At 40.9% G+C, this 23009-nt stretch overlaps 1 protein-coding gene across 12 annotated transcripts in view; it reads right to left on the reverse strand.

Annotated features, from left to right (window-relative positions):
• macf1a (microtubule actin crosslinking factor 1a) overlaps positions 1 to 23009 on the reverse strand; it is a 253131-nt gene that overhangs the window by 71277 nt on the left and 158845 nt on the right. For 11 of the 12 annotated variants that reach the window (XM_063014311.1, XM_063014328.1, XM_063014320.1 and 8 more), the window contains 15 exons: positions 14322 to 21278; positions 14071 to 14226; positions 11021 to 11236; positions 10767 to 10937; positions 9264 to 9560; positions 7466 to 7615; positions 6267 to 6500; positions 6011 to 6172; positions 5357 to 5698; positions 3350 to 3541; positions 3081 to 3257; positions 2840 to 2963; positions 1486 to 1685; positions 529 to 846; positions 285 to 451 (listed from right to left, as the gene is read on the reverse strand). In XM_063014311.1, coding sequence (XP_062870381.1) covers positions 285 to 451; positions 529 to 846; positions 1486 to 1685; positions 2840 to 2963; positions 3081 to 3257; positions 3350 to 3541; positions 5357 to 5698; positions 6011 to 6172; positions 6267 to 6500; positions 7466 to 7615; positions 9264 to 9560; positions 10767 to 10937; positions 11021 to 11236; positions 14071 to 14226; positions 14322 to 21278 — 9863 coding nt within the window. The remainder of the gene's footprint in view (positions 1 to 284; positions 452 to 528; positions 847 to 1485; positions 1686 to 2839; positions 2964 to 3080; positions 3258 to 3349; positions 3542 to 5356; positions 5699 to 6010; positions 6173 to 6266; positions 6501 to 7465; positions 7616 to 9263; positions 9561 to 10766; positions 10938 to 11020; positions 11237 to 14070; positions 14227 to 14321; positions 21279 to 23009) is intronic. The other variant, XM_063014303.1, reaches the window with a different exon arrangement.

The following is a 23009-nucleotide window of genomic DNA, read 5'->3' on the forward strand; positions in this document are numbered from 1 at the left end:
TACCCACTGAGCCCCATGACACCAAAATTGTTCTTAAAATTCATTTATTTGGGTGGCTAGTTGTAAATGTGAATAAAACTACAGCTCTACAAATAACAATCAACTACAACTCATTTGTGACCAAACTGTGTGCCATTCGAGTTGCCATAGGTGTTGTAATATCTTGACATAGCAGAGGTGCCCAGCACTTTATATGTTGGTTATAACGCTGCTCAAAAAACACTTTATCCTTACTCCATGATTCTATTTCAAGAGGACAGACACATTTCCTTAGTAAGTCTTACCTCTCGTTGACGTTGGCTTCCAGCTGAGCAAATTCATCAGACACCTCTTTGGTTGAGTTTACAAGATTATGTGCATTGGTAAATACACTTGACTGGCTCAGGTCTGTACCAAGCTCCACAAATGACTTTAACTGACTTGTTTCTTGGACAAGATCTGATTTCACCTCCTAGAACCAAACATGAAGCATTAATTAAAGACATTCATGTTTTTTAAGTATGACTGTTTGTGAACAATATTTGTTACCTCAATAGTCTGCTTGTAGTCTGGTATGCTGTGGTCTGGCAAACCCCCCAGGCTCAAGATCCTCTCTCGGTTCTGTGTGAAGCCTCTGAGGTCTGAGCTCAGTCTCTCAAAGTCCTCCAGCTTGGGCAGAACCACCCGAAATTCAGTCTCTTTTACAGCCTGTTTGGTCTGGGTTGTGATGTAGCGCTGGCTCAGGTCTTGCAATGCCCCCTGCAGCCCAGAGGCTGTTGATGCATCTGCTGATTTTAGCAGTTTGGACACAGAGTCACAAACGGCCTCCACACTTCCCTGTCGTGATAACAATTCCTGTCTGAGTTTCTGTAAGAAAATAACAATAATCAATAAAAGTCTTTTACCATTTTGACTTACTATTGCATTTTTTAAATATAAACACGTTTAAGATTTGATGCCTACATCACACTCAAAAAATGATTTTATATAATATTCAAGGTACCCAGTTTTAAAACAGTCCACAAAACAGGTGAATTAGTAACAGGTGAATCCTGATTGGCTATAAAAAGAGAAAAAGCTCAGTATAAGCTCAGTATAAGCTCAGGCTTACCACTATGTGCCAGTCCTCCTCAGAGAATTGCCAATCAGTTCAAAAATATTTGTCAATGTAATTAAATTAAGTGTTTCACCATCTACCTTACATAATATTGTAAAAAGATTCAGGGACGAATCAGAAGAAATCAACCACTGTTAAATGTGACTGACCTTGAGCCTTAACATGGTACTGCATGGAAAACTATGTATAATGATACCATGATACATATAGTCACATCCCAACTTTTTTTGAGTGTGTTGCAGGCATCAACTTTTGCCAGTTAAATAAAGGTTCAAGATAAGGTAAGAAAAGGTTCAAGAATCCAAGAGTTATTCATTGCATTTCACAAGATTTTCCAAAAAAGGGGGTTCAGAAATTACCACAAAGAAAGCTAGAACAGGATAGGATACCTGATTTTGGGTGAGGGCCTCCTGCACTGCTTGAGCAGTAGGCTGAACTGTGCCAGACTCTAACCCCAGGCCATCCAACCAGGTCAGCAATGATTTGAGCCCCTCCTGAACACTGACAGACTGTGCAACAGCTGTCTGGAGTTGCTCAGCTCTCTGAGACACAGACTCTGACAGGGTGCCAAAGCGCCTCTCAAGCGTATCTGAAATAGGTAAAAAGACAATTACAAAACAGGCATGATTCAAACAGTTCTCACAGTTTTCATTTAATTTTATAGGCATTTTTATTCACCTGAAACAGCACGTAGTTTTAGCTAACCATCAGGGAAAACATCAACAGTACAAAGACTAAATTTTGCTTGCATGATCTGTAAAATTTTATTATTTTTCCACAATAATTCATGACGTTTCACAGCACCCCATGAGATAATTCAAAACGTTAGGTGTTGGTTTTTGGCTAAACAGTCTGGTTTCATGCCTAGTTGTTCAGGTAATGTATGTGCCTTGGTGGTATTAGAAGATCTAGACAGAACGTCTAGCATTAGTTTCTATATTTTATTAGGTTGTGCTACTGCAAGTGTATATATAAATAAAACCTATAAATGTATAAATGCTAATTGGTGCAGTAAAGCACAGAAAGTATGGTTTACATTGTTCCCCACTTCAAAAAACTAAAGCCAGTAATACAAGTTACAAATGTCACTGGACCCAGTGTGGCTAATGACAAACCCTAGACTGCTTTTCTATAATTTCTACACTATTTAGCATACAAATGTTATTTATTTATTAGGATGTTAACATTTTACACACTTTGATTACATTCATGACAGGACAGGTAATTAAACAAGATTAATTAGATCAAGTCTTTAATGTGAAACACAGTCACAGACAATTTAGTATCTCTAGTTAACCTGACTGCATGTCTTTGGACTATGGGAGGAAATCGGAGAATTGAACCCAGGACCTTCTTGCTGTAAGGCGACAGTGCTACCCACCCAGCCACCGTGCCACCTGACAAACAAATGTTAAAAGTAAGGCTACATTGAGGCAGGGCTCAGAATAAATAGGTAAGTCAAGCATCTAAGACACCTTCCACCATGACTGACATTGCCAAAACAGACCTCTAGCAAGATTTTTGTTGCTGTTACTTTGTGCCAAGAAAGAGTTTGACTGTAGATTGAGGTTTTGTGTTTCTGAAATCCTTACAAATGCTATTTTTATTACATCTTCGTTTAAATAGTTTTTAATGAGTACATTTTATTTCTTTGTCAGTATCATTACCAGAATAAAATTAGATTAACACTGCATTCACACTGCAGTTTGGTTTTTGTTAATTAAAAATCATATGTTTTATTACCTGTGGTGGTGTTAATATCCGCTGTTTTGAGTTTAGGAGATTCCTGGATGCTGGTAAGCTCTTTCCCTGCTCGCTTTACCTTCTCCAGTCGCACAGAGCGTTCGGCCAGCTCATCCTGCAGACGCTGTAAAAGCAAACCACCATTAGAGATGGGAGTTTTCATAAATCTCACGTACTAAACTAGGGTAAAAAAGCTTCTTTTTTTTTTTATTTGCGAATTAGGATTTGCAAAACATTGTACCTGTACAGTATTTAATGTGTTTTGTAATGTCTGGGTATCTGTTTGTCCATCACTGGGTTTGAGTACACTCTGGTTCTTCTCCTGGTTACTCAGCCAAGAGTCCAGAGCGTTTGCTTCATCCTGATATTGCTGGTAATGATCCAGAATGCTTGACAGATGGGTACCAAGGTTCTCAGACTGCAACAAAAATGAGGAGCTGTTATAAAAACCAAAGCCTGCCAATAAATGATCTAAAAGACATAATTATATGAATATGACTTTTTTCATACCTTGTTTTGTATAGAACCGTAGCGTTGTGAGACGTCGTGTAGTTTACCACTAACGCGCAGCTTTGTGTCCTCCAAAGTGGGGTCAGTGGCACCTGCTTTTTCCAGAGTCCCCTGCAAATTGTCCAGCACCTTTTGACCCGAAATGGACACAAAGCGCAGATCTGCCTTATGACAGATCACATCTTCTGCCAGCTAGAAAACAATAACAACAAAAACTATTAGAAACCAGTTGTGTATTATAGACTGACTTGCTTACATCAAACTAATATACAACAGATGTATTGTTTCTGTCAACCTAAAGCACATGAAGACGTTGCTAAATGAATTATGATAATTAATTATGGAATAAATAGTAAAAATAACTAAAACAGACCAAAAAATAAGGTTAAAAACATGTTGAACTATGTGGTAAAAGTCCACATAGGTGTGTGTCCTTTTGGACTGTCTGGGTGTCTATACAGACTGATAGGATATGGTGGAGTTGGGTGGGAGTTTGGGGATAGGCTATGTTGGAGTTGGGGGGGTTTGGGGATAGGCTATGTTGGAGTTGGGGGGTTCAAGGATAGGCTATTTTGGGGGAGTGTTCGGGGATAGGCTATGTTGGGGTTGGGGGAGGGGGTTTGGGGATAGGCTATGTTGGGGTTGGGGGAGGGGGTTGGGGGATAGGCTATGTTGGGGTTGGGGGAGGGGGTTTGGGGATAGGCTATGTTGGAGTTGGGGGGGCTTTGGGGATAGGCTATGTTGGAGTTGGGTGGGAGTTTGGGGATAGGCTATGTTGGAGTTGGGGGGGTTTGGGGAAAGGCTATGTTGGAGTTGGGGGGTTCAAGGATAGGCTATGTTGAAGTTGGGGGGGTTTGGGGAAAGGCTATGTTGGAGTTGGGGGGTTCAAGGATAGGCTATGTTGGGGGAGTGTTCGGAGATAGGCTATGTTTGGTTGGGGGGTCAGGCATAGGCTATGTTTGGTTGGGGAAGGGGGGTCGGGGATAGGCTATGTTTGGTTGGGGGGGTCAGGCATAGGCTATGTTTGGTTGGGGAAGGGGGGTTGGGGATAGGCTATGTTTGGTTGGGGGGTCAGGCATAGGCTATGTTTGGTTGGGGAAGGGGGGTCGGGGATAGGCTATGTTTGGTTGGGGGGTCAGGCATAGGCTATGTTTGGTTGGGGAAGGGGGGTCGGGGATAGGCTATGTTTGGTTGGGGAAGGGGGGTCGGAGATAGGCTATGTTTGGTTGGGGGGTCAGGCATAGGCTATGTTTGGTTGGGGAAGGGTGGTCGGGGATAGGCTATGTTTGGTTGGGGAAGGGGGGTCGGGGATAGGCTATGTTTGGTTGGGGAAGGGGGGTCGGAGATAGGCTATGTTTGGTTGGGGGGTCAGGCATAGGCTATGTTTGGTTGGGGAAGGGGGGTCGGGGATAGGCTATGTTTGGTTGGGGAAGGGGGGTCGGGGATAGGCTATGTTTGGTTGGGGAAGGGGGGTCGGGAATAGGCTATGTTTGGTTGGGGAAGGGGGGTTGGGGATAGGCTATGTTTGGTTGGGGAAGGGGGGTCGGGGATAGGCTGTGTTTGGTTGGGGAAGGGGGGTCGGGGATAGGCTATGTTTGGTTGGGGAAGGGGGGACGGGGATAGGCTATGTTTGGTTGGGGGAGGGGGTTCAGGAATAGGCTGTGTTTGGTTGGGGGAGGCAGTTTGGGGATAGGCTACGTTTGTTTGGGGGGGGGTCGGGTATAGGCTATGTTTGGTTGGGGGAGGGGGTTCAGGTGTAGGCTATGTTTGGTTTTGTTGGGGCAGCAGTTTGCTATGTTGGGAGGATAGTATTTGGATATTATTTGATAACACCGCCATAGAGAGGCGTCCTGTTTGGTGTGTTACTGCATTGCGCCCAGTGATTACAGGGAAATGGGACCCATCGCTACACTGACCAGGATAGACTGGTGGTAAAACATGAAAAAATTATCTACTTAATTTTTTTTTATTTAATACTCTGGTGATTTAACAATGAACACCATATACCTTTTTGTGCTTGTCCATTCTGTTTTTTAAATCCAGTGCTTCAGTTTCTCCTTCTCTCAAAGACCGAAGCTCTTGCTCACTCTGTTCAAGCCAAGCGTCCAGGTTACCATGTTCTTCCAGGAACTTGGTGAGGTCATCCTGAAGAACCTCAGCCCTCCTCAGTCTCTCCTGGCAGTTCTGGAGTCGTTCCTGATGCTGGCTCTGCAGCTGGTCCAGCCTGGTACGCAGACGCTGCTTCTCCTCTGGTGAAACACTGGAGTCGGGCTGATCCAGGAGGGCGCGTGTGGACTGAGCCACCTGCAGGAGGTGAGCTTGCTGTGCTTGTAACTGCTGTAACTCAGCCTAAACAGTCAACACAAACATGTCATTAATTCTTTATTGAAAAGGGGCATGCAGGCAATGACATGTATAAGCACATAGAGGCCCCTTTTGTTTGACCATTTGTTTTTGAAATGGAATGTCCAATAAGCTCATGGTCAGGTGTAATACTTTTGGCCTTTTAGTGTAACCTACCATTTTAAACAAGCTGGGTTACAAATGTTTGTCTATATGGCAAAAGCATTTTTTTCTCATAAGCTGACAGTAAAATTTAAACCTGTAAATTTATTTGCATCAACAAGAAGTCAATAGAAACATGACTAGTGATTTTCTGACCTTCAGCATTTCACTGTGAGAGTTCAGTGTTCCAGCTGAAACTCTGGCATCTGGAACGGTTTCCTCAACAGCCTTTCTGCTGGATGAGTCCAGTGATGATAACTCCTCAAGAAGCTTATCTATTTTACCCTGAGTATTCTGCAGCTCCTCCTCTGCCTTAGCCTTAAACACACAACATTGTATATGAGGAACCGGTCATCCTAAATAAAGAAAATCAAAAATGAAAGGAAATGAAAGAGAACTTAAGATATCCTACCCTTTGTGTTTCCTGCTGGAGTGTTGTGCTAATAGCGGAGTCCAACTGAGCCAGTGAAGACTGAGTAGTGTCTGTAAGGTTTTGGTATTGCTCCTTCATGCGCGCCAGCGCTCCCTGCAGATTGGCCCTCTCTTCGGGACTCAAATCCTCACCACGTTCAGCCAGAAACTCCTCCACTGACCGGATAGTCTCCATCAATCCATCACCTTTGTTCTGAAGCTCCTTCTGCACCCCCTGAAAGTGTTGATTTATTTTATTATAATGAGTTGCAAACAATGTTTTATTTATTTATTTTTTATTATTAGGATTTCAACGTCATGTTTTACACACTTTGGTTACATTCATGACAGGACAGGTAATTACTGATTACACATGATTCGTTAGATCAGGTTTAATGTCATGGACAATTTAGTATATCCAATTCACCTCACTTGCAATTGTTTTTGGACTGTGGGAGGAAATCGGAGCACCTGGAGGAAACCCATGCAGATATGGAGGGAACATGCAAACTCTACACAGAAAGGACTCGGACTGCTCCACTTGGGGATCAAACCCAGGACCTTTCTGCTGTGAGGTGACGGTGTCACCCACCAAGCCACCGTGCAACCAGAGTTGCAAACAATAAAACTTGTAAACCTTTGAGAACTGTGCTGATGTAGTACTGAATATTCTTACAGGGCGGCATGGTGGCTAAGTGGGTAGCACTGTCGCCTCACAGCAAGAAGGTCCTGGGTTCGATCCCCAGGTGGGGCGGTCCAGGTCCTTTCTGTGTGGAGTTTGCATGTTCTCTCCGTGTCTGTGTGGGTTTACTCCGGGTGCTCCGGTTTCCTCCCACAGTCCAAAGAAATGCAAGTGAGGTAAATTGGAGACACTAAATTGTCCATGACTGTTTGATATAACCTTGTGAACTGATGAATCTTGTGTAATGAGTAACTACCGTTCCTGTCATGAATGTAACCAAAGTGTAAAACATGATGTTAAAATCCTAATAAAACAAACAAACATTCCTACATGGTTCAATTGAATTATCAGGGGTTAGTCTACTACAAGTGACACAGGACAGAGGGCACTGGAGAAAGCTGACCCATCCGTGCAGCCAACCATCGCATAGCAACGACAACAAAGTGACATAACACAGTACTACACTGCCATCTGTAGCATTACGTACAGTGAACGTTTGAGTTGGATTAGTACTTTACCATGAGTTCAGTTTGTTTCTGCTGAAGTGAGTTCATATCTCCGGATTCAGCTCCTGTTTTTTGACTGGCCAAAAGACTCGCTGCACCGGCCAACCACATGCTGAGGCCTTCAAGTTTCTGGGAGCACTCAGCATTCTGCTGCTGTACTACCTAAACACCACATGAAGAAAGAAAAGAAGGTGCAAAAGAAAAATTTACTAATATAACATTTTTACTAATTTACATTAATAGTATTAGTAATTTAATATTTTCACATATTTTTTCAAACTCGAATAAGCACTGTTTGAGCAAGATGTATCCAGACACACACAAGCCAACACACAAACTTAACAAGGTCAGTCAAGCATTTTAGAACAAACAATTGAATCAGATTTTTTATGTATTTTTAAAGGGATTTTAAATATGAGGAAAAATAAGCTGTTATTATAGAATAGCTGCTTTTAATTCTCTAGTCTTTCCAAGGTGGTATTAGCACTTGTCCTTTTCGCAATCTGTAACAGCAAGGCAGACAGGTTAATACACGTTATATACACACACACACACACAAGGCAAAATGATGGCAAGCAGAGAGCAAAGTAAGCAGTAAAAGCACTGTGTTAAGCAACTTGTGTTCAACAGGTAGTGTAATTAAATACATTTGTTTATTGTTTTTGTTGACCTGCCAGTTAAAATTAGCTGTTAAATGCATCCAATTCTAAGCTTAAAGCTGCAGTATATAGCAACGGTGTGACTAAATCACTGGAAAAATGCTTCAGATCTTTCAGGACTTTTTTTTGTGCTGTGGTCATTTTTGGATTGTCTAAATAGATGCCGAAACAGATCTGTAATTTATTGGCTTTATCACAATACAGTTACAATTTGCATTATGTTTGGTTATATTTTTGGTTATATTTACATTTAACCTTTTGATAAACAATCACTAATATTGATTATATTATTCGATTATGATAATTTTCTGTACATACACTTATGTCAAAGCATTAGAACCACTTCCCAAAAACATTTGCAAGGCAATGCATATTTTACAACAATTGTGCATGTGAGGGTCAGGAATTTATTAAATGTTGGGCTGCTGATAGTTATTTGTAGTTCACGTGCTGAATGCAGCAGATACAATCAGCATAAAGACGTGAGTGACTTTAATAAGAGCCAAATTGTTATGTTCAGATGGTTGGGTTGAAGTGAAGGTGATGATGTGAATGTCTCACATTATACAGCATTTTGAAAAATTCTGTGTACAGGGCTGCAAAGTTGCAGGCTCATCATCGTACCCATGTTAACGCCTGTTTAGAGTTACGATGAATAGAATAACGATGGGCACACAAGCATTAGTAATTGGACATCAGAGCAATGGTAGAGGTTTGACTGCTCCCATGAATCTTGTTTTCTCCAAGATCATGTGGACAGCTGGGCACTGTTTGAGATGACATCTGGATGCACTGTAAGACTAGCCACCTCACACATTACAGCAGTGGAATTACCTGATACCACAGGACTCATTCAGAGATGTTTGGACAGCATATTATGTGGGTTCTAATGTTTTGATTATCGGTGTATAGATGTAAACTTCAAACAGTTTAAGGCTTTACATTTGTTATTAGCATTTTGAAAGAAATTAAGACTTAAGGATCCACAGACACCCTCACACAATATAATTTCCACCAGTTGCCTCCAAAGCTGAACGCTTACAAACTGCAGCTTTATTAGATTTAATTAAAATAATAATTGATTATGTTTGTGAAGACGAACACCACAACTGTTATAGAAGACGTAAGCATTCAACCAGGTATTTTCAAACCTCTCTCCTTCTAGCAGTCTGTTTTTCTTTCTCTCTCTGACTTTCCTCCAGTTTCCTCTCTTGTTCCATCTGCTCTCTCTCCTTCTCTCGAGCTAGCTGCACTGAGAGAGCCTCAGCCCTGGCATGAGTGCAGCCTGAGGTTTGGTGAAAGGCCCTTTGCAACTGCTGCAGCTGTCCCAGCAGACGCCTACTTTGCTTGGGAGCCAGATCCTGTGCACGCTCCGAGATAAACACCTGGATGTCAAATGCTACTGTGCTCACATCATTGGAGCGATCTGTGAGACACACACGTAACTCCTAAAATGAACAAACAAATAAATAAAAAACAAAATGTATTAATAAAGTATATATACATACCCACACTGTTGCAATCAGACAATTTTCATCCCCAGTTATTACGGTGACGTGTATAGAACATAATGAAGCATCAAGTTCTCCAGAAATTCACTATTGGACTAATTATTGGAACCTTCTCAAAATAATAAGGAATAGTTTTGCTGTTTGAAATAGTACCTAAACTCACATGTGGCAAGTAACAGGTGCTGTAATATAAAAATTACACTTGCAAATGGGGAAAGTGACTTAATCTTTGTGTTTAAAAAGAAAGAATAGCAAAAACTGTCAGAGAACTGTGAAAAACTGCCAAAAGAAGGGTAATCACAAGGCCACAAGCTCATTTTCAGAGAACTTAACGACACACAGTGGACAAAGGAACATTAAGTTTAGAGCACATTGCAGTTAATTAGATATTTGGTAGCACACCCTATAAAATCAGTCTCTTCATGTAACAAGTTTCTTACATCTCAGCTGGAATTCTGGACCACTCTTCTTTTGCCAGCTGCTCTAGGTCTCTCAGAATTGAAGGGTGTCTTCTCCTAACTGCTGTTTTGACACCTCACCATAAATGTTTGATGGGATTTAGATCTGGACTAAGTGCTGCCTGCTTCAGAGCTCTCCAACACTGTGTTAACACATATCTGAGTGCTTTTTGATGTATGCTTTTCGATATTGTGGAGGAGCCAGGTCCTCTAACGGAGACCCAGCTTTCTGACACTGGGCCTACCTTGCACACCAAAATTTTAGAAAATGAAAGAGCTTTACCAAAAATAGAGCTTTAATAAAAAGCTTTATTTTGGCCTCATCGGTCCACAATATGTTTTTCCAGAAGGATTGAGGCTTTTGTCAGATGACAATGGATAGTAGCCTGACCATGTGTCTGCAGTGATGGCTGAATGATTCCAAGATGTTTAAACTTACCTATTATCGTTTGAACAGATGAACATGGTACCTACAGGTACATCTACATTTACCATAAATTATGTCAATTTGCCTATCAAAAGCTTCTAAAGTCATTATATCATTTTCTGGAATTTTCCAAGCTATTTAAAGGCGAAGTTAACTTGGTGTATTTAAATATCTGACCCACTAGAATTTTAATATAGTAAATTATATATAAAGTAATAATAGTTATAGAAGCAACCATAATATATGTGTATATATTACCTGGCATTGTTGAAGCTTTTGAGTAAGATGCTCCAGTGTTTTGCTATCATTCTCTTTCATCTTTACATCATCTTCAGTTTCTTGCTCCATTTGAGCTTCAGTGTTTTTAAGCCAGCTGAGGAGGCTGTCCACTCTCCCAGCCAAAGTCTCCAACTCCCTATGCACTGCCTCCTGAAAAGAAGTCAATTATTTTTAACAAGTTTCAATCTAGTTGTTATTACATAACGTACTTTAATCCGACAATTTAGTCTTACTTTCTGTGCATCACGATACGATTGCATTCCCTGCAAAGCACTTTGGGCAAGTTCTCTTGCCGCATCAAATGTACGGGACAAACTCCGCTTGTCTTTGTCCAAAGCCATGAGTAACTGGGGTGGGATATCATCAAGGGGCCACTCCAAGAGCTGAGTGGCTGCTTCAACCTCCTTGTTTACTTGAGGCTCCAAATCGCCGAGCTCCAGAGCAAGAGCCTGGTAACAGAGGAGTACAAATTGATTTACCGTGATTTTACACTACAGTTAAAGTATTAATTTTATCTACAAAATATATTGACATTCATGCTTGTTAAAAGAATACTACCATTACCATTATGTTTGCATTGCAAATGCATTGATATACCACATATTTACTTTTTAACCAACTAAATGCATTAACAGGTATACAGTGGTGTTCAAAAAAATAGCAGTCCAACACCAAGTTTTTAGTAGAAATGCTATTTCTACATAGCAAAAAATGTACTTGAAAGTGTAGTAGAGTAATGAAAACAAAACAAACCCAACAATTAGGACATGCATGCCGTTCATTCTGAGTAATCGAAGCATTGATTGAAAGGGGGTTGTTCAAAATAATAGCAACGAGGAGTTCAGTTGGTGAAGTCATTAATTTTGTGTGTCAATTTTGGTCCTTATTTAAGGTAGGAGGGTGGCAAATGTTGCACAGGTTGGTCATAGCGCATTTCCTTCTGAAATACTGGGTAAAATGGGTTGTTCCAGACATTGTTCTGATGAACAGCGTACTTTGATTAAAAAGTTGATTGTAGAGGGAAAAAACATACAGAGAAGTGCAGCAAATGATAGGCTGCTCAGCTAAAATGATCTCAAATGCCTTAAAGTGACAACCAAAACCTGAAAGATGCAGAAGGAAGCGTGGAACTACTGTTTGAATGGATCAAAGAATAGCCAGAATGGCAAAGGCTCAGCCAGTGATCACCTCCAGAAAGATCAAGGAACATCTGAAGTTAGCAGTGAGTACAGAAGATGATTAAGTGAAGCCAATTTACCAGCAAGAACTCCTTGCAAAGTCCCGTTGTCAAGACATGTCCTGAATGGGTTCAAATTTCCCAAAGAACACATTGACTGGTCCAAAGAGAAATGGCTCAACATTTTGTGGACTGGTGAAAGCAAAATTGTTCTTTTTGGGTCAAGTGGCCATAGACAGTATGTCAGACGACCCTCGAGCACTGAATTCGAGCCAAAGTTCACTGTGAAGACAGTAAAGCATGGTGGTACAAAACTATGATATGAGGATGTTTTTCATACCATGGTTTTATGTCTATTTATCACATACGAGGGATCATGGATCAGTTTAAATATATCAGAATACTTGAGGAGATCATGTTGCCCTATGTCGAAGAAGAAATGCCCTTAAAATGGGTGTTTCAACATGACAATGACCCAAAACATCTTGGTTACAGACAAACAAGATTGAGGTAATAGAGTGACCAGCCCAATCCCCTGACTTCAATCCCATAGAGAACTTGTGGGCTGATATCTGAAACATGTTTTTTTGAGGCAAAACTGTGGAATGTAGTGTAATCATCCTGGACTGGAATACCTGTTCAGAGGAGCCAGAAGTTGGTCGACTCCATGCAACACAGATCTTGGAAACAATTGTTATGCCACTAAATATTAGTTCAGTAATTTAAAGTAAAGTGAAACCTCAAACATTTTCAGTTTATAGATAAATTTTTTCAGTTTTTAAAGAAAAATGCTGGCACTGATATTTTTTTGAACAGCCTAATATTCATTTTTCTTAACTTTCTGTAAAGGATGAACACAAACTGGCTACATTTAGTTAATGTTTTGATTTAGAATTAAAAGTGTAGTATTTTCAGTGCATTTGCATTTATGGAAATAAAAGTTATTATAATGATTTTGTGCTTTATTCACTTTTTAAAAATCACTGCTATTTTTTTTGAACACTACTGTATGTATTCCAAATTATTATAGCTGTAAACAGCTGTTGGTTCTTCCTCTTTAGGCCAGTTTAGGTACAAATACAGCCACACCCCAAGGCATAATACAAAATGTCTCCAATGTATCAAAATGGTTGACAACCGTTTGGCTATAAAAGCCCCTTACTGGATCTTGGGTTGCAATGCACTATTTTTCTTCTTTTTTTAGCTGCTCCTGTTGGAGGCTGCCAAAGAAGTTTATCCTCCACTGTCAACCTTTTGCATGTATCCCCTCTCACCATATCCATAAACCTTCTGATTGGAGTTACTCTACTCCTCTTGCCTGGTGGCTCCATCCTCAGCACACTCCTCCTGATATAACTCTCCTTCCACCTCTGCACATGCCCAAATGATCTTAATCTCACCTCACTTCAAACAAAGTCGTGGATAATTTTGTATTTCCAATTCACCTCACTTGCATGTATTTGGACTGTGGGAGGAAATCGGAGCTCCCACAGGAAACCCACACAGACACGAGGAGAACATGCAAACTCCACACAGAAAGGACCCGGACCACCCCACCTGGGGACCAAACCCAGGACCTTCTTGCTGTGACAGTTGCTGTGACTACCCACCGAGCCACTGTGCCACCCTGTCCCTCTGATAAACTTGTTCCTAAATGCACTCTAGGGGTCAAGAATTTAAAAGATTTCCAGAGCATGGATTAATCAGAGTTTATCATATGTGTGCCATAGCCACATGCTATCCAATAAATTATCATCCTGTTTACAAGATAAAACAGTTAAAATGATGTATGAAAAATAACTATTTTAGTAACGATAACTATATTAACACTCAAACGTCAGTAATTAAGCGGAACCTCTTATATGGCATATGATATAGATATGAAAAAGGTGTTAACATGCAGTAATGTTTTAGTTGTTATTAATTCTTTGTTGTGTGATATTTAAATGGTCAAGTTATTGTCAAGAGCAAAGGCACTAGTAATCAAGGAAAAGACCGTTAGCCCTGAGCCAACACGTCTATACTTTTCGAACACTGAGTTCTCCAGCATGCATAATTCCAATATGAAAAAAACTAAAAGACTAGAAGACACTTTAAATAACTCACCTGAGTCTGTCCAATGATGTCATCGAGAGTGACAAGACTTCGACCCATGGATTGTTGCTGTTGTTGCTTCAGACGTACCTCAATGTGTCTGACCATTGACAGCAGTGCAACGATCTGCTGATCATGCTCTAGGCATTCTTGTCGGATCAAAGAGGACTAAGAAGATAAAAGAATTACATTGTTAAAAACAGAATTTGTAGTACCAGTTGAATACATTGTGAATTTTATGGAATTACCACTCAGCTACTCACCTTGCTTGCTTTTCTAGTTGGCTCTTTAGCCTGTTTTACATCTACAATCTCTTGATTGTCCTCCTCTGAGCACTCTGTGGTATCATATTCAGGAGTCTCTTCTAATTGAGACAGTCCTGACTCTGTGGACTCTTCGATGGAAGTTTCATCTTTGGCTTTAATATCAGGCATAGCTTGCTTTTGATCCTCACTAGTGATGTCTTCATTTTGTTCGGAGATTAATTCAATAGCCTGGGCAACTTCACTCTTTGACAGAGCAGCAGAAACCTCAGCTGGTGTGGTAGTAGGGACTGATTTGTTGGAGTCCTTATCTTTATAGCCAATAGTAGAAAAAGTATCTGACTGTTTATGGGGTGCAGATATAACCTGCTTTTCATTTTTATTGCCAGGTGGGTCATGCTCTGGCTCTTCAAATCTCCTTTCTACAACTTGTCCATTATCACCATCTGTGGGCACCATCTGTGGTCTTTGCTTTGTAGTGTCCATATCAGTGTTGGAATCTCTGATAATATTGAAGTCCTGCTTTGTGTAGAATTCTGACCCAGCATCAGTTGGGTCAGTTTTACTGAAGCTAGTCTGTGCAGAGTCAGTACCAGTTACGATGCTTTCTTGATCCAGATGTTGATTTTCCTTTGTCTGATGTTTGACATTGGTCTCATCTTTCATTGTAGGTGGTGTAGAAACATTTTCCTCTGCTTTGACCTTCTCATCACTTGTCACACGTCGATCTTTACCCAACCCTTGACGCAATGATTCTAACTCGTCGGCTGCTTGTTTTTCACTGACACTGGATTCAAAGACCTTCTTGAGAATGCTTTCTTTGGCTTTCTTCAGAAGTGCATCTTTCCCCATCTTGGCCTTAAGTTCTTGACATTTAATATTTTCATTAAATGCCTCAATTTGAGATGGGACATCATCAGCCACTGTCTCATCGTCTTTGTTTTCCGTTCCCTTTTCCTCACTTACAACCTGCTCTGGTTGCTTGGCCTTTTTACTCTTTCTCTTCTTTTTCTTCTTTTTATCTGATTGCTCTGAAACCTCCAGAGCATGCAGTTCCTTGTCATGTTCTGTTTGTGGCACATTACTTACGACTCTGTGATGAATTTGACTGCCATCCTGCAGGCTTACATGTTTCAATGTTGCCAGTGCAGGAATCTTTGAACTCTGCACTTCTGCACTCTTCTTAAACTCATTTGGAAGTAGACCTCCTGATTTCGCACCTTTATTTGTTTTAGGTATTTCCAGCAACTCTTCCTTGACCACTCTCTTCACATATTCAACTGATTTCTGATCCATGGTAGCCAACTCTTCTTCAGACTTGGTCTGAATGCTCTTCACAGGTAAAGTTTCTGTATCAACTGTAGTTTGTTCCTCTTGCAGATCTTCTTTGGTCTCACTTCCCAAGTTCATATTTTGATCTTCAACTTGCTTTTTAAACTTGCTCAGTGTGTCATCTACAGATGAAGTCATGCTCACATATGGAGCCTGCACAACCTTTGAATCCACTTTAACCTTTCTCTCAGCTTTAACAGATCTTTGATCACTGACCTCTGTTCTAAACTCTGAACTGCCATCTACAGGTGAAGTCATGCTTATACATGGAGGTTTCTGAACCTTTAAATCTCCTTCGTCCTCTCTCTTTGATTTGACAATTTCCTCAACAGACTTTTGATCAATGACCGCCAACTCTTTTTCAGAATTATTAACGTTTGCTTCAGAGGAGGCCTCTAATGTTACTGCAGTTTGTCCAAACTCCAAATCCTCTTCAATATCACCTTTTAAGTTATTTTCTTGTGCAGGTTTTTGATTGATGACCACAGTTTCTTTTGTAAACTCTGTTCTTTCTTCAGGTGAAGTCATGATCATATATGGTGGTTTTAGGGCATCCATATCTTCTCTAACATCTTGCTTTATCTTTGCATTAACAAATTCTTGATCAGTGCTTACATAGTTTCCAGACTTGTCCTCAATCCCTATTACAGTTAGAGTCTCGGCCATATCTGGAGTTTGTGTAACCTCCAAATCTTTGTTCATGTCTTGAGAATGTTTTTGATCACTGGCTGCAACTTCCTTTTCAACCTTGTTCTCAGTACCCTTAACAGGGGATGTTTCATCCCTAAATAGAGGTTTTTGAGCCTCCGTGTTTACATGGCTCTCTATTTTTACAGATTTTCGATCAATAATAGCCTCCTCTTTTTTGGACTTGTTCTCACTGTTCTCAGTGGGTAACACCTTCATTTGAACAATATTTCGTCCAACCTCCAAACTTTCTCTGATCTCGCTTTTAACATTCGCATCAACAATTTTGTGATCAGTGACTACAACTTCAGTTCCAAACTTGTCCACAGTGCCATCAATAGGTGAAGTCATGCTTGTACATGAAGGTTTTGGAGCCTCAAACTCCAGTTTGATGGACTGTACATCATCAATGGTAAAATTTTCTGACCTGACCTTATTTTCCCCTACAGATGAAGCCTCACTAAAACCCTCTAAACCTTTTTCGATCTCATTCTTGAGATCCAAACCATTAAAAGATTCCCGATTGAATTCTACAACCTCCTGTCTAACCTTGTTCTTGTCTTCTGTAAGCGAGGTCACACTTTTATTTGAAAGTGTTAAAACTTCCACACCCACTTTGACCTTTCTCTCCAACTTTACACCTTCAACCAATTTAGGATCAATGATGATAATTTCTTTTTCAGACTCGTCAGCATTGTCATCTACAGGTAAAGCCTTTTGAATATCTGTAGTTTGCTTAGCCTCCAACTCCTTTATAGGCTCATGCTCTACTTTGGCACTATCTTTTTCAGATTTTTCTTTAATGTTCTCTGTATTTGCTACCTCTTTTTGGACAAAATATGACATTTCTTTTCCACTCTCTTTTGCAACTGCACCTGAAAATGATGCATTACTCGCTGACGTTTTTCCATCCTTTAACTCTATTCTGACCTGTTTATGCTCAACAGATGCTTCATCTATGGAAAATAATTCACCTTTAGGACTCTCAACTTGTTCTAAGGGCACTGGCAGATTTACTTTTTGCTTTTTATGTTTTCCCTTTCCTCTCTTTTTCCCAAGCATGTTCTGACCATCTGCAACTGTGGCCGGTTTGTTTTCACTGCTGTCTTGACTTACACTGATAGTCTTTGTATCAGACAATGCCTGTTGTACTTTTGGTTTAATAGCTTCCTTTGTTTCCTTGGTGGATAAGACTTGTTCATCATTTATCTTAGAAGTAATTTCTTGACCAGCTTTGCTAGTGTTCTTATAACTGTCCAGTTTTGTTTCCATGTTGCTTTCTGTGTTTTCCATCTTTGTAGGGCTGTCTTGACTAAACACACTGTAGGACACAAAAGGACGACCTGTATTTGTTGAGCACACATTTGTAGAGCTTTCCTTCTGAACATTTGATTCATCCAGAGAACCAAATTTATCACAAAGTTCTGCAGCAATGTCTTTTGAGATGAGACCTTCTTGAAGAGCTTCCTTGAGTGTTGAGACTCTCTGACCACTATTAGGGCTAATTAAACCACCATGTAAAAGCTGATGTGTAGCAATAGCTATGGCATCATCTTTCTCAACAAGGCCTATATTAATAGCCTTGGCCAGAGGTAGTCTTTCTCCATTTGAAATGTTGATAATTCCTCCAGAATCTGCCTGGTTTTGTAGTACTCTGAGTGCTGGAATGGGATCAGCCTGGCCAGTCCTTACTGCCTCTGGCACAGTCATCATGTTACCATTGTGTTTGTCTGGAATACCCCTAAAGGGCATCACTTCAAGGAATCTCCGTCCTGTTTCAACGTCAATCTTTCCCTGTTTAACAAGCTCTGAGTATGGTACAATACAAGCATTATGGGGGTCCAAAACACCAGTCTTTAAACTGGGTGAGGCCATAGCTTTATTCGTAGTGTCTTCATCAATTAAACCACGGGAAAAAGCTTCAGTCAGTGTAAGTCTGCTCTTAGATGTGCCATCATTAATAAAGCCTGTAGATGCCTGGAAAAGAGCAATGTTTGGATCTGAACTAAGCTGATCTTCTCCTCGGCAGAACCTTTCAAACTCATCCAACTTTGGCAAAAACGAACTGTCTATGAGACCTTGCTGTACCGCATCAGCAGCACTTAGGCGAACACCTGATCCATGATGTACAATTCCACCTTCAGCCACCTGTTGCAATAAAATTAGCTTGGCTTCTTCCTGACCAATAAAACCTCCTTGAAGGGCTTGTTGAAGAGTAATAGGCTGTTTTGCATCGCAATCTATTATTCCATCCATCTGTAGTTGCAGTTTAATTTTCGTTTGCGATGCACTTAAATCTGAACTCTTTCCATGGAATGACTTCTCTAATAAGAGCAGCCCTTCTTTTTGCTCCTCTTCAATCAGACCAAGATTGGCTGCAAGGGTCACTGAAACTTTCTGGCCCTTTTGAGGATCAACAACTCCTCCAGAGACAACCTGGGCCTCAACAAGTCGAGCTACTGTATCTGGATCCAGAAGCCCTTTCTTAGCAGCATCATTAAGTGAGCAGATCTGTCTGTGTTCTACATCAAATACACCAGCTATAGTCTTTTCTGATTGGAGAACGTGGTTCATTGTGTCATCATCCAGTAGGCCTTCCTGAATCACATTTTCAGTGTTTAATGTCTGACATGAATGCATGTCCAGGAAACCACCAAAGAGTCCTGCTTTTGACATTACTTGGACAGCAGTATAGGGGGATAGCATCCCTTGGGATATGGCTTTATCAAGTAACAATTTCTGGGGTCCAACACTCACAAGACCCTCTTGCATTACTTCCTTTGCCATGCATTCAAGCTCTTCATCTTTGGCACTTTCTAGCAATGTGGTCTTTTTTACTGTTGAGTCCATATTCTCTGTATCTGCTTGAAACAGAGTTTGTTCAATTCCATTAGAGCTTTTAATGTTCTCACAGGTAGTTCTGTTAAGCTGATAAGGACTTTCTTCTGTAGTGTCATTAGCAATGTCTTTAATAGAAGTGTTTTCTTTCTTCATGTCTAACGTTTCCTTCTTGGATGGTACACTATTCAGTTTGTTTACCTTAAGTATACTCTTATCTGATTGTGGTATGTTGACATTTAGAGATTCCGGTAGTTCAGCTTCCCTACTTGTTTCCTCTTTTTCCAGTCTTAGTGACTTAGATTTGGAATCATTTGGCAAAATATCCACTTTATTTACACATAGAGTGGGTGACTGGGTTTCTGGAATAATCTCAGCTAGTTCTAAACCTGTATGTAAAGGTTTTGCTAAAGTTTGATTAGTATGGCTTGTTTCTTTTAGTTGTTTCGCTTCCACAATTCCTTCCATGTCCTTTTGTAGCAAGTTTTCACTTTTGCAAACATTATCCAGTTCAATTCTATGTTCTTCTGTAATAATGTCTTTTTCTTGTTCATCATCTCTCAACAGAGATGAGCTTTGACTCCAGTCTTTAATAATTCCCTTTTCTTCTTGTTGTGTTTCACTTAAGTCTGGCTGTATTTTTACCTCTTCCTTAGAGGACTCTCTCCATTGTGATTCATCTATCTTTTGGTCTTTTGTTGGTCCAGGAAGATTGAAAAGTGTCAAAAGTTCAGGTTCCATCAATACCAGACGCTCTCCTGAGTGCGCATGTATGTAGCTGTGTGTCATTAAGTAAGAAAGAAGACGGTGCTGAGCATGATCCTGTGAACCTGAGGCCTCCAAAATAGAGGTATTAAACTGAAGATGCGGGGCTGAGCCACAGACCAAAGAGGACGGTGGAGTTGAAAAGGAAGAGCCATGGCACTTTAGGGATCCAGATTCGGTCATGACAGGTAGAATATCCGGGATCTGTGTCTGCTGAAGAATTTCAAGTGTTTCCACACCCAAAACCTTCTCAGCTTGGTTAATACGAATCAGCTGAGCACTTTCTGGTGAGTAAATTCCCCCAACAGAATGACGTTTGCTCAGGACTTTCCGCGCAAGTTCTCCTGAAATAAGACCCTGCTGTAGAGCCTCAGTGATGGGAAGCATCTCCCCAGACTCTGGCCACAGCATGCCAATAAAAGCCCAAAGGGATTCCAGTACCCTTATGGCCATGCGAGGAGAAACAATGTCTCTTTTGACTGCTTCATCTAATTCCAGGCGCTCCCCACTGGCTGGGTCTATTATTCCTCCTGCCTGTAACTGACGAGTCAGTAAGGCACAAGCCAGGTCCTGATCCATAAGGCCATGCCGCACAGCCTCACCTACTGTCAGCTGATGACCAGAGCGGGGATCAGTAATCCCGCCTGCAAATAACTGAGCCTCGAGAAGTCGAAGAGTAACTTGTCTGTCGATCAGTCCCTCTCGCACGGCCCGGAAAATGCCTACTTTCATACCGGATCGTAGGCAGACAGTTCCCCTTGACTGCTGATTGACTGGCAGCAGGCGCAGACCTGTTTCCTGATTTAAAACGCATCGCTGATGGAACTCTGAGAGACTTAACTTTTCTGCTGTGTTGGGATCAATGAGCTCCTGCCGATCAACACCGGAGCGTAACTTATTGTAAACAGCAGGTGAGAGAAGGCCTTTGTCCACAGCATTTTCAAGACTGATAGTTTTATCATGGAATCCTCCGGTTCCTACCTGCAGCTCCAGAATGCGAATCCCAACCTGCTCTTGTATGTGACCCACCTCCATAGCAGCTGCAACAGGTAATAAGTGACTCTCTGCGAACTGTGACTGCTGGACAATGTTGAGGGCAGTCTCTATTTCTGATATTGAATTGTAGGTGCGTTTGTCAATTAAACCAGAGTCAAGACTCTCTTTCAGTGAGAGATTTTGAGGGGAATCTGGTTGTAACAGCCCACCCATGATGAGCTGTGCCTCCAACAGCACATGGCATGTATCTTGGTCTATAAGGCCTCGCTGTGCTGCCTGGAAAACTGGAAAGGTTTCCACAGTACCAAGATCAATTACTCCAGCGACAGTCTGTTGGCCCTGGGAAAGGAGATATCTGTAAGAATATATATCTTATACAGTGTAAGTTTAATTAGTGGCTAAAAAAAATTAAGGATTGATAGATAATCCCAGCAACCAGAGCATGCAACTAAATAGGTAGTAATACACCGATCAGCCATAACATTAAAACCACCCCCTTGTTTCTACACTCACTGTCCATTTTATCAGCTCCACTTACCATATAGAAGCACTTTGTAGTTCTACAATTACTGACTGTAGTCCATCTGTTTCTCTGCATGCTTTGTTAGCCCCCTTTCATGCTGTTCCTTAATGGTCGGGACCCCCACAAAGCAGGTATTATTAAGGTGGTGGATGATTCTCAGCACTGCAGTGACACTGACATGGTGCTGGTGTGTTTCTGTGTGTTGTGCTGGTATGAGTGGATCAGACACAGCAGCGCTGCTGGAGTTTTTAAATACTATGTCCACTCACTGTCCTCTCTATTAGACACTCCTACCTAGTTGGTCCACCTTGTAGATGTAAAGTCAAAAGAGACAATCGCTCATCTATTGCTGGTGTTAGTCATCTTTGAGATCTTCATCAGTGGTCACAGGACGCTGCCCACGGGGCACTGTTGGCTGGATGTTTTTCAGGTTGGTGGGCTATTCTCAGTCCAGCAGTGACAGTGAGGTGTTTAAAAACTCCAGCAGCACTGCTGTGTCTTATCCACTCATACCAGCACAACACACACTAACACACCATCACCATGTCAGTGTCACTGCAGTGCTGAGAATGATCCACCACCCAAATAATACCTGCTCTGTGGTGGTCCTGTGGGGGTCCTGATCATTAAAGAACAGGGTGAAAGCAGGCTAAAAAGTATGAAGAAACAGATGGACTACAGTAAGTAATTGTAGAACTACAAAGTGCTTCTATATGGTAAGTAGAGCTGATAAAATGGACAGTGAGTGTAGAAACCAGAAGGTGGTTTTAATGTTATGGTTCATCAGTGTAGGTAGTAACAAATAATTAATGATCACCTTAATGCCAACCAGGGCTGCATAGATAGTCATAGAAATCAAATACAGGAGTTTGAATGATTTGTATACAGCAATAAAGCAGTTAATATTCTAATGCACAAAAACAATTATTTAGCATTTTAAAAGCGATTGCTTCAATGTAAGCAAAAAGAAAGACAGAAGGTAACTGTTTTTGAAAAAGCAACAATAAAAAGAAAAAGCAAGCATTACTTACCATATAGGGCGGGTCCACAAACGCACACACACAGATAGGCCGACGGCTCGGCAGTTTGAGGTGCAACAAGGTGAGAAGCTGGATGTTAGCGTTCGGCATGCCACACTCCGTCTGCATAAGATGCTGCCAGGACTACGTAGCTAATTAAAATACCTTTCAGTTTATAATGTTAGCCTACTGCCATCTGTTTCTCTCTCAGATAATTGGATTAGAATTAGAAATGATTTTGATGTATTTCTTCATAGATCTATTCTGTTTATTGGCTTAGGGAGCTTAGGGAGTTTATTGCTTTGGAGCTTAGCCATACGTAAACAATAATGTTAACGTGTTTACTCCGTAAATTTTCTCTAAAACATGTTCTATTTGGAATTCCCGGCAGCTGTTAGTTGTTTAAAAAGCAAAATGCTGATTAAGTTTCACAGTTTTAAAGGACAAAGACACAGATTATCACTCACACACACACACATAAATGTTTTGTGACCTGGACACATCATGCTCAAACAAGTGGTGATATGT

The sequence above is a fragment of the Trichomycterus rosablanca genome, chromosome 2 (genome assembly GCF_030014385.1).
Source record: "Trichomycterus rosablanca isolate fTriRos1 chromosome 2, fTriRos1.hap1, whole genome shotgun sequence".
NCBI classification, from domain to species: domain Eukaryota; kingdom Metazoa; phylum Chordata; class Actinopteri; order Siluriformes; family Trichomycteridae; genus Trichomycterus; species Trichomycterus rosablanca.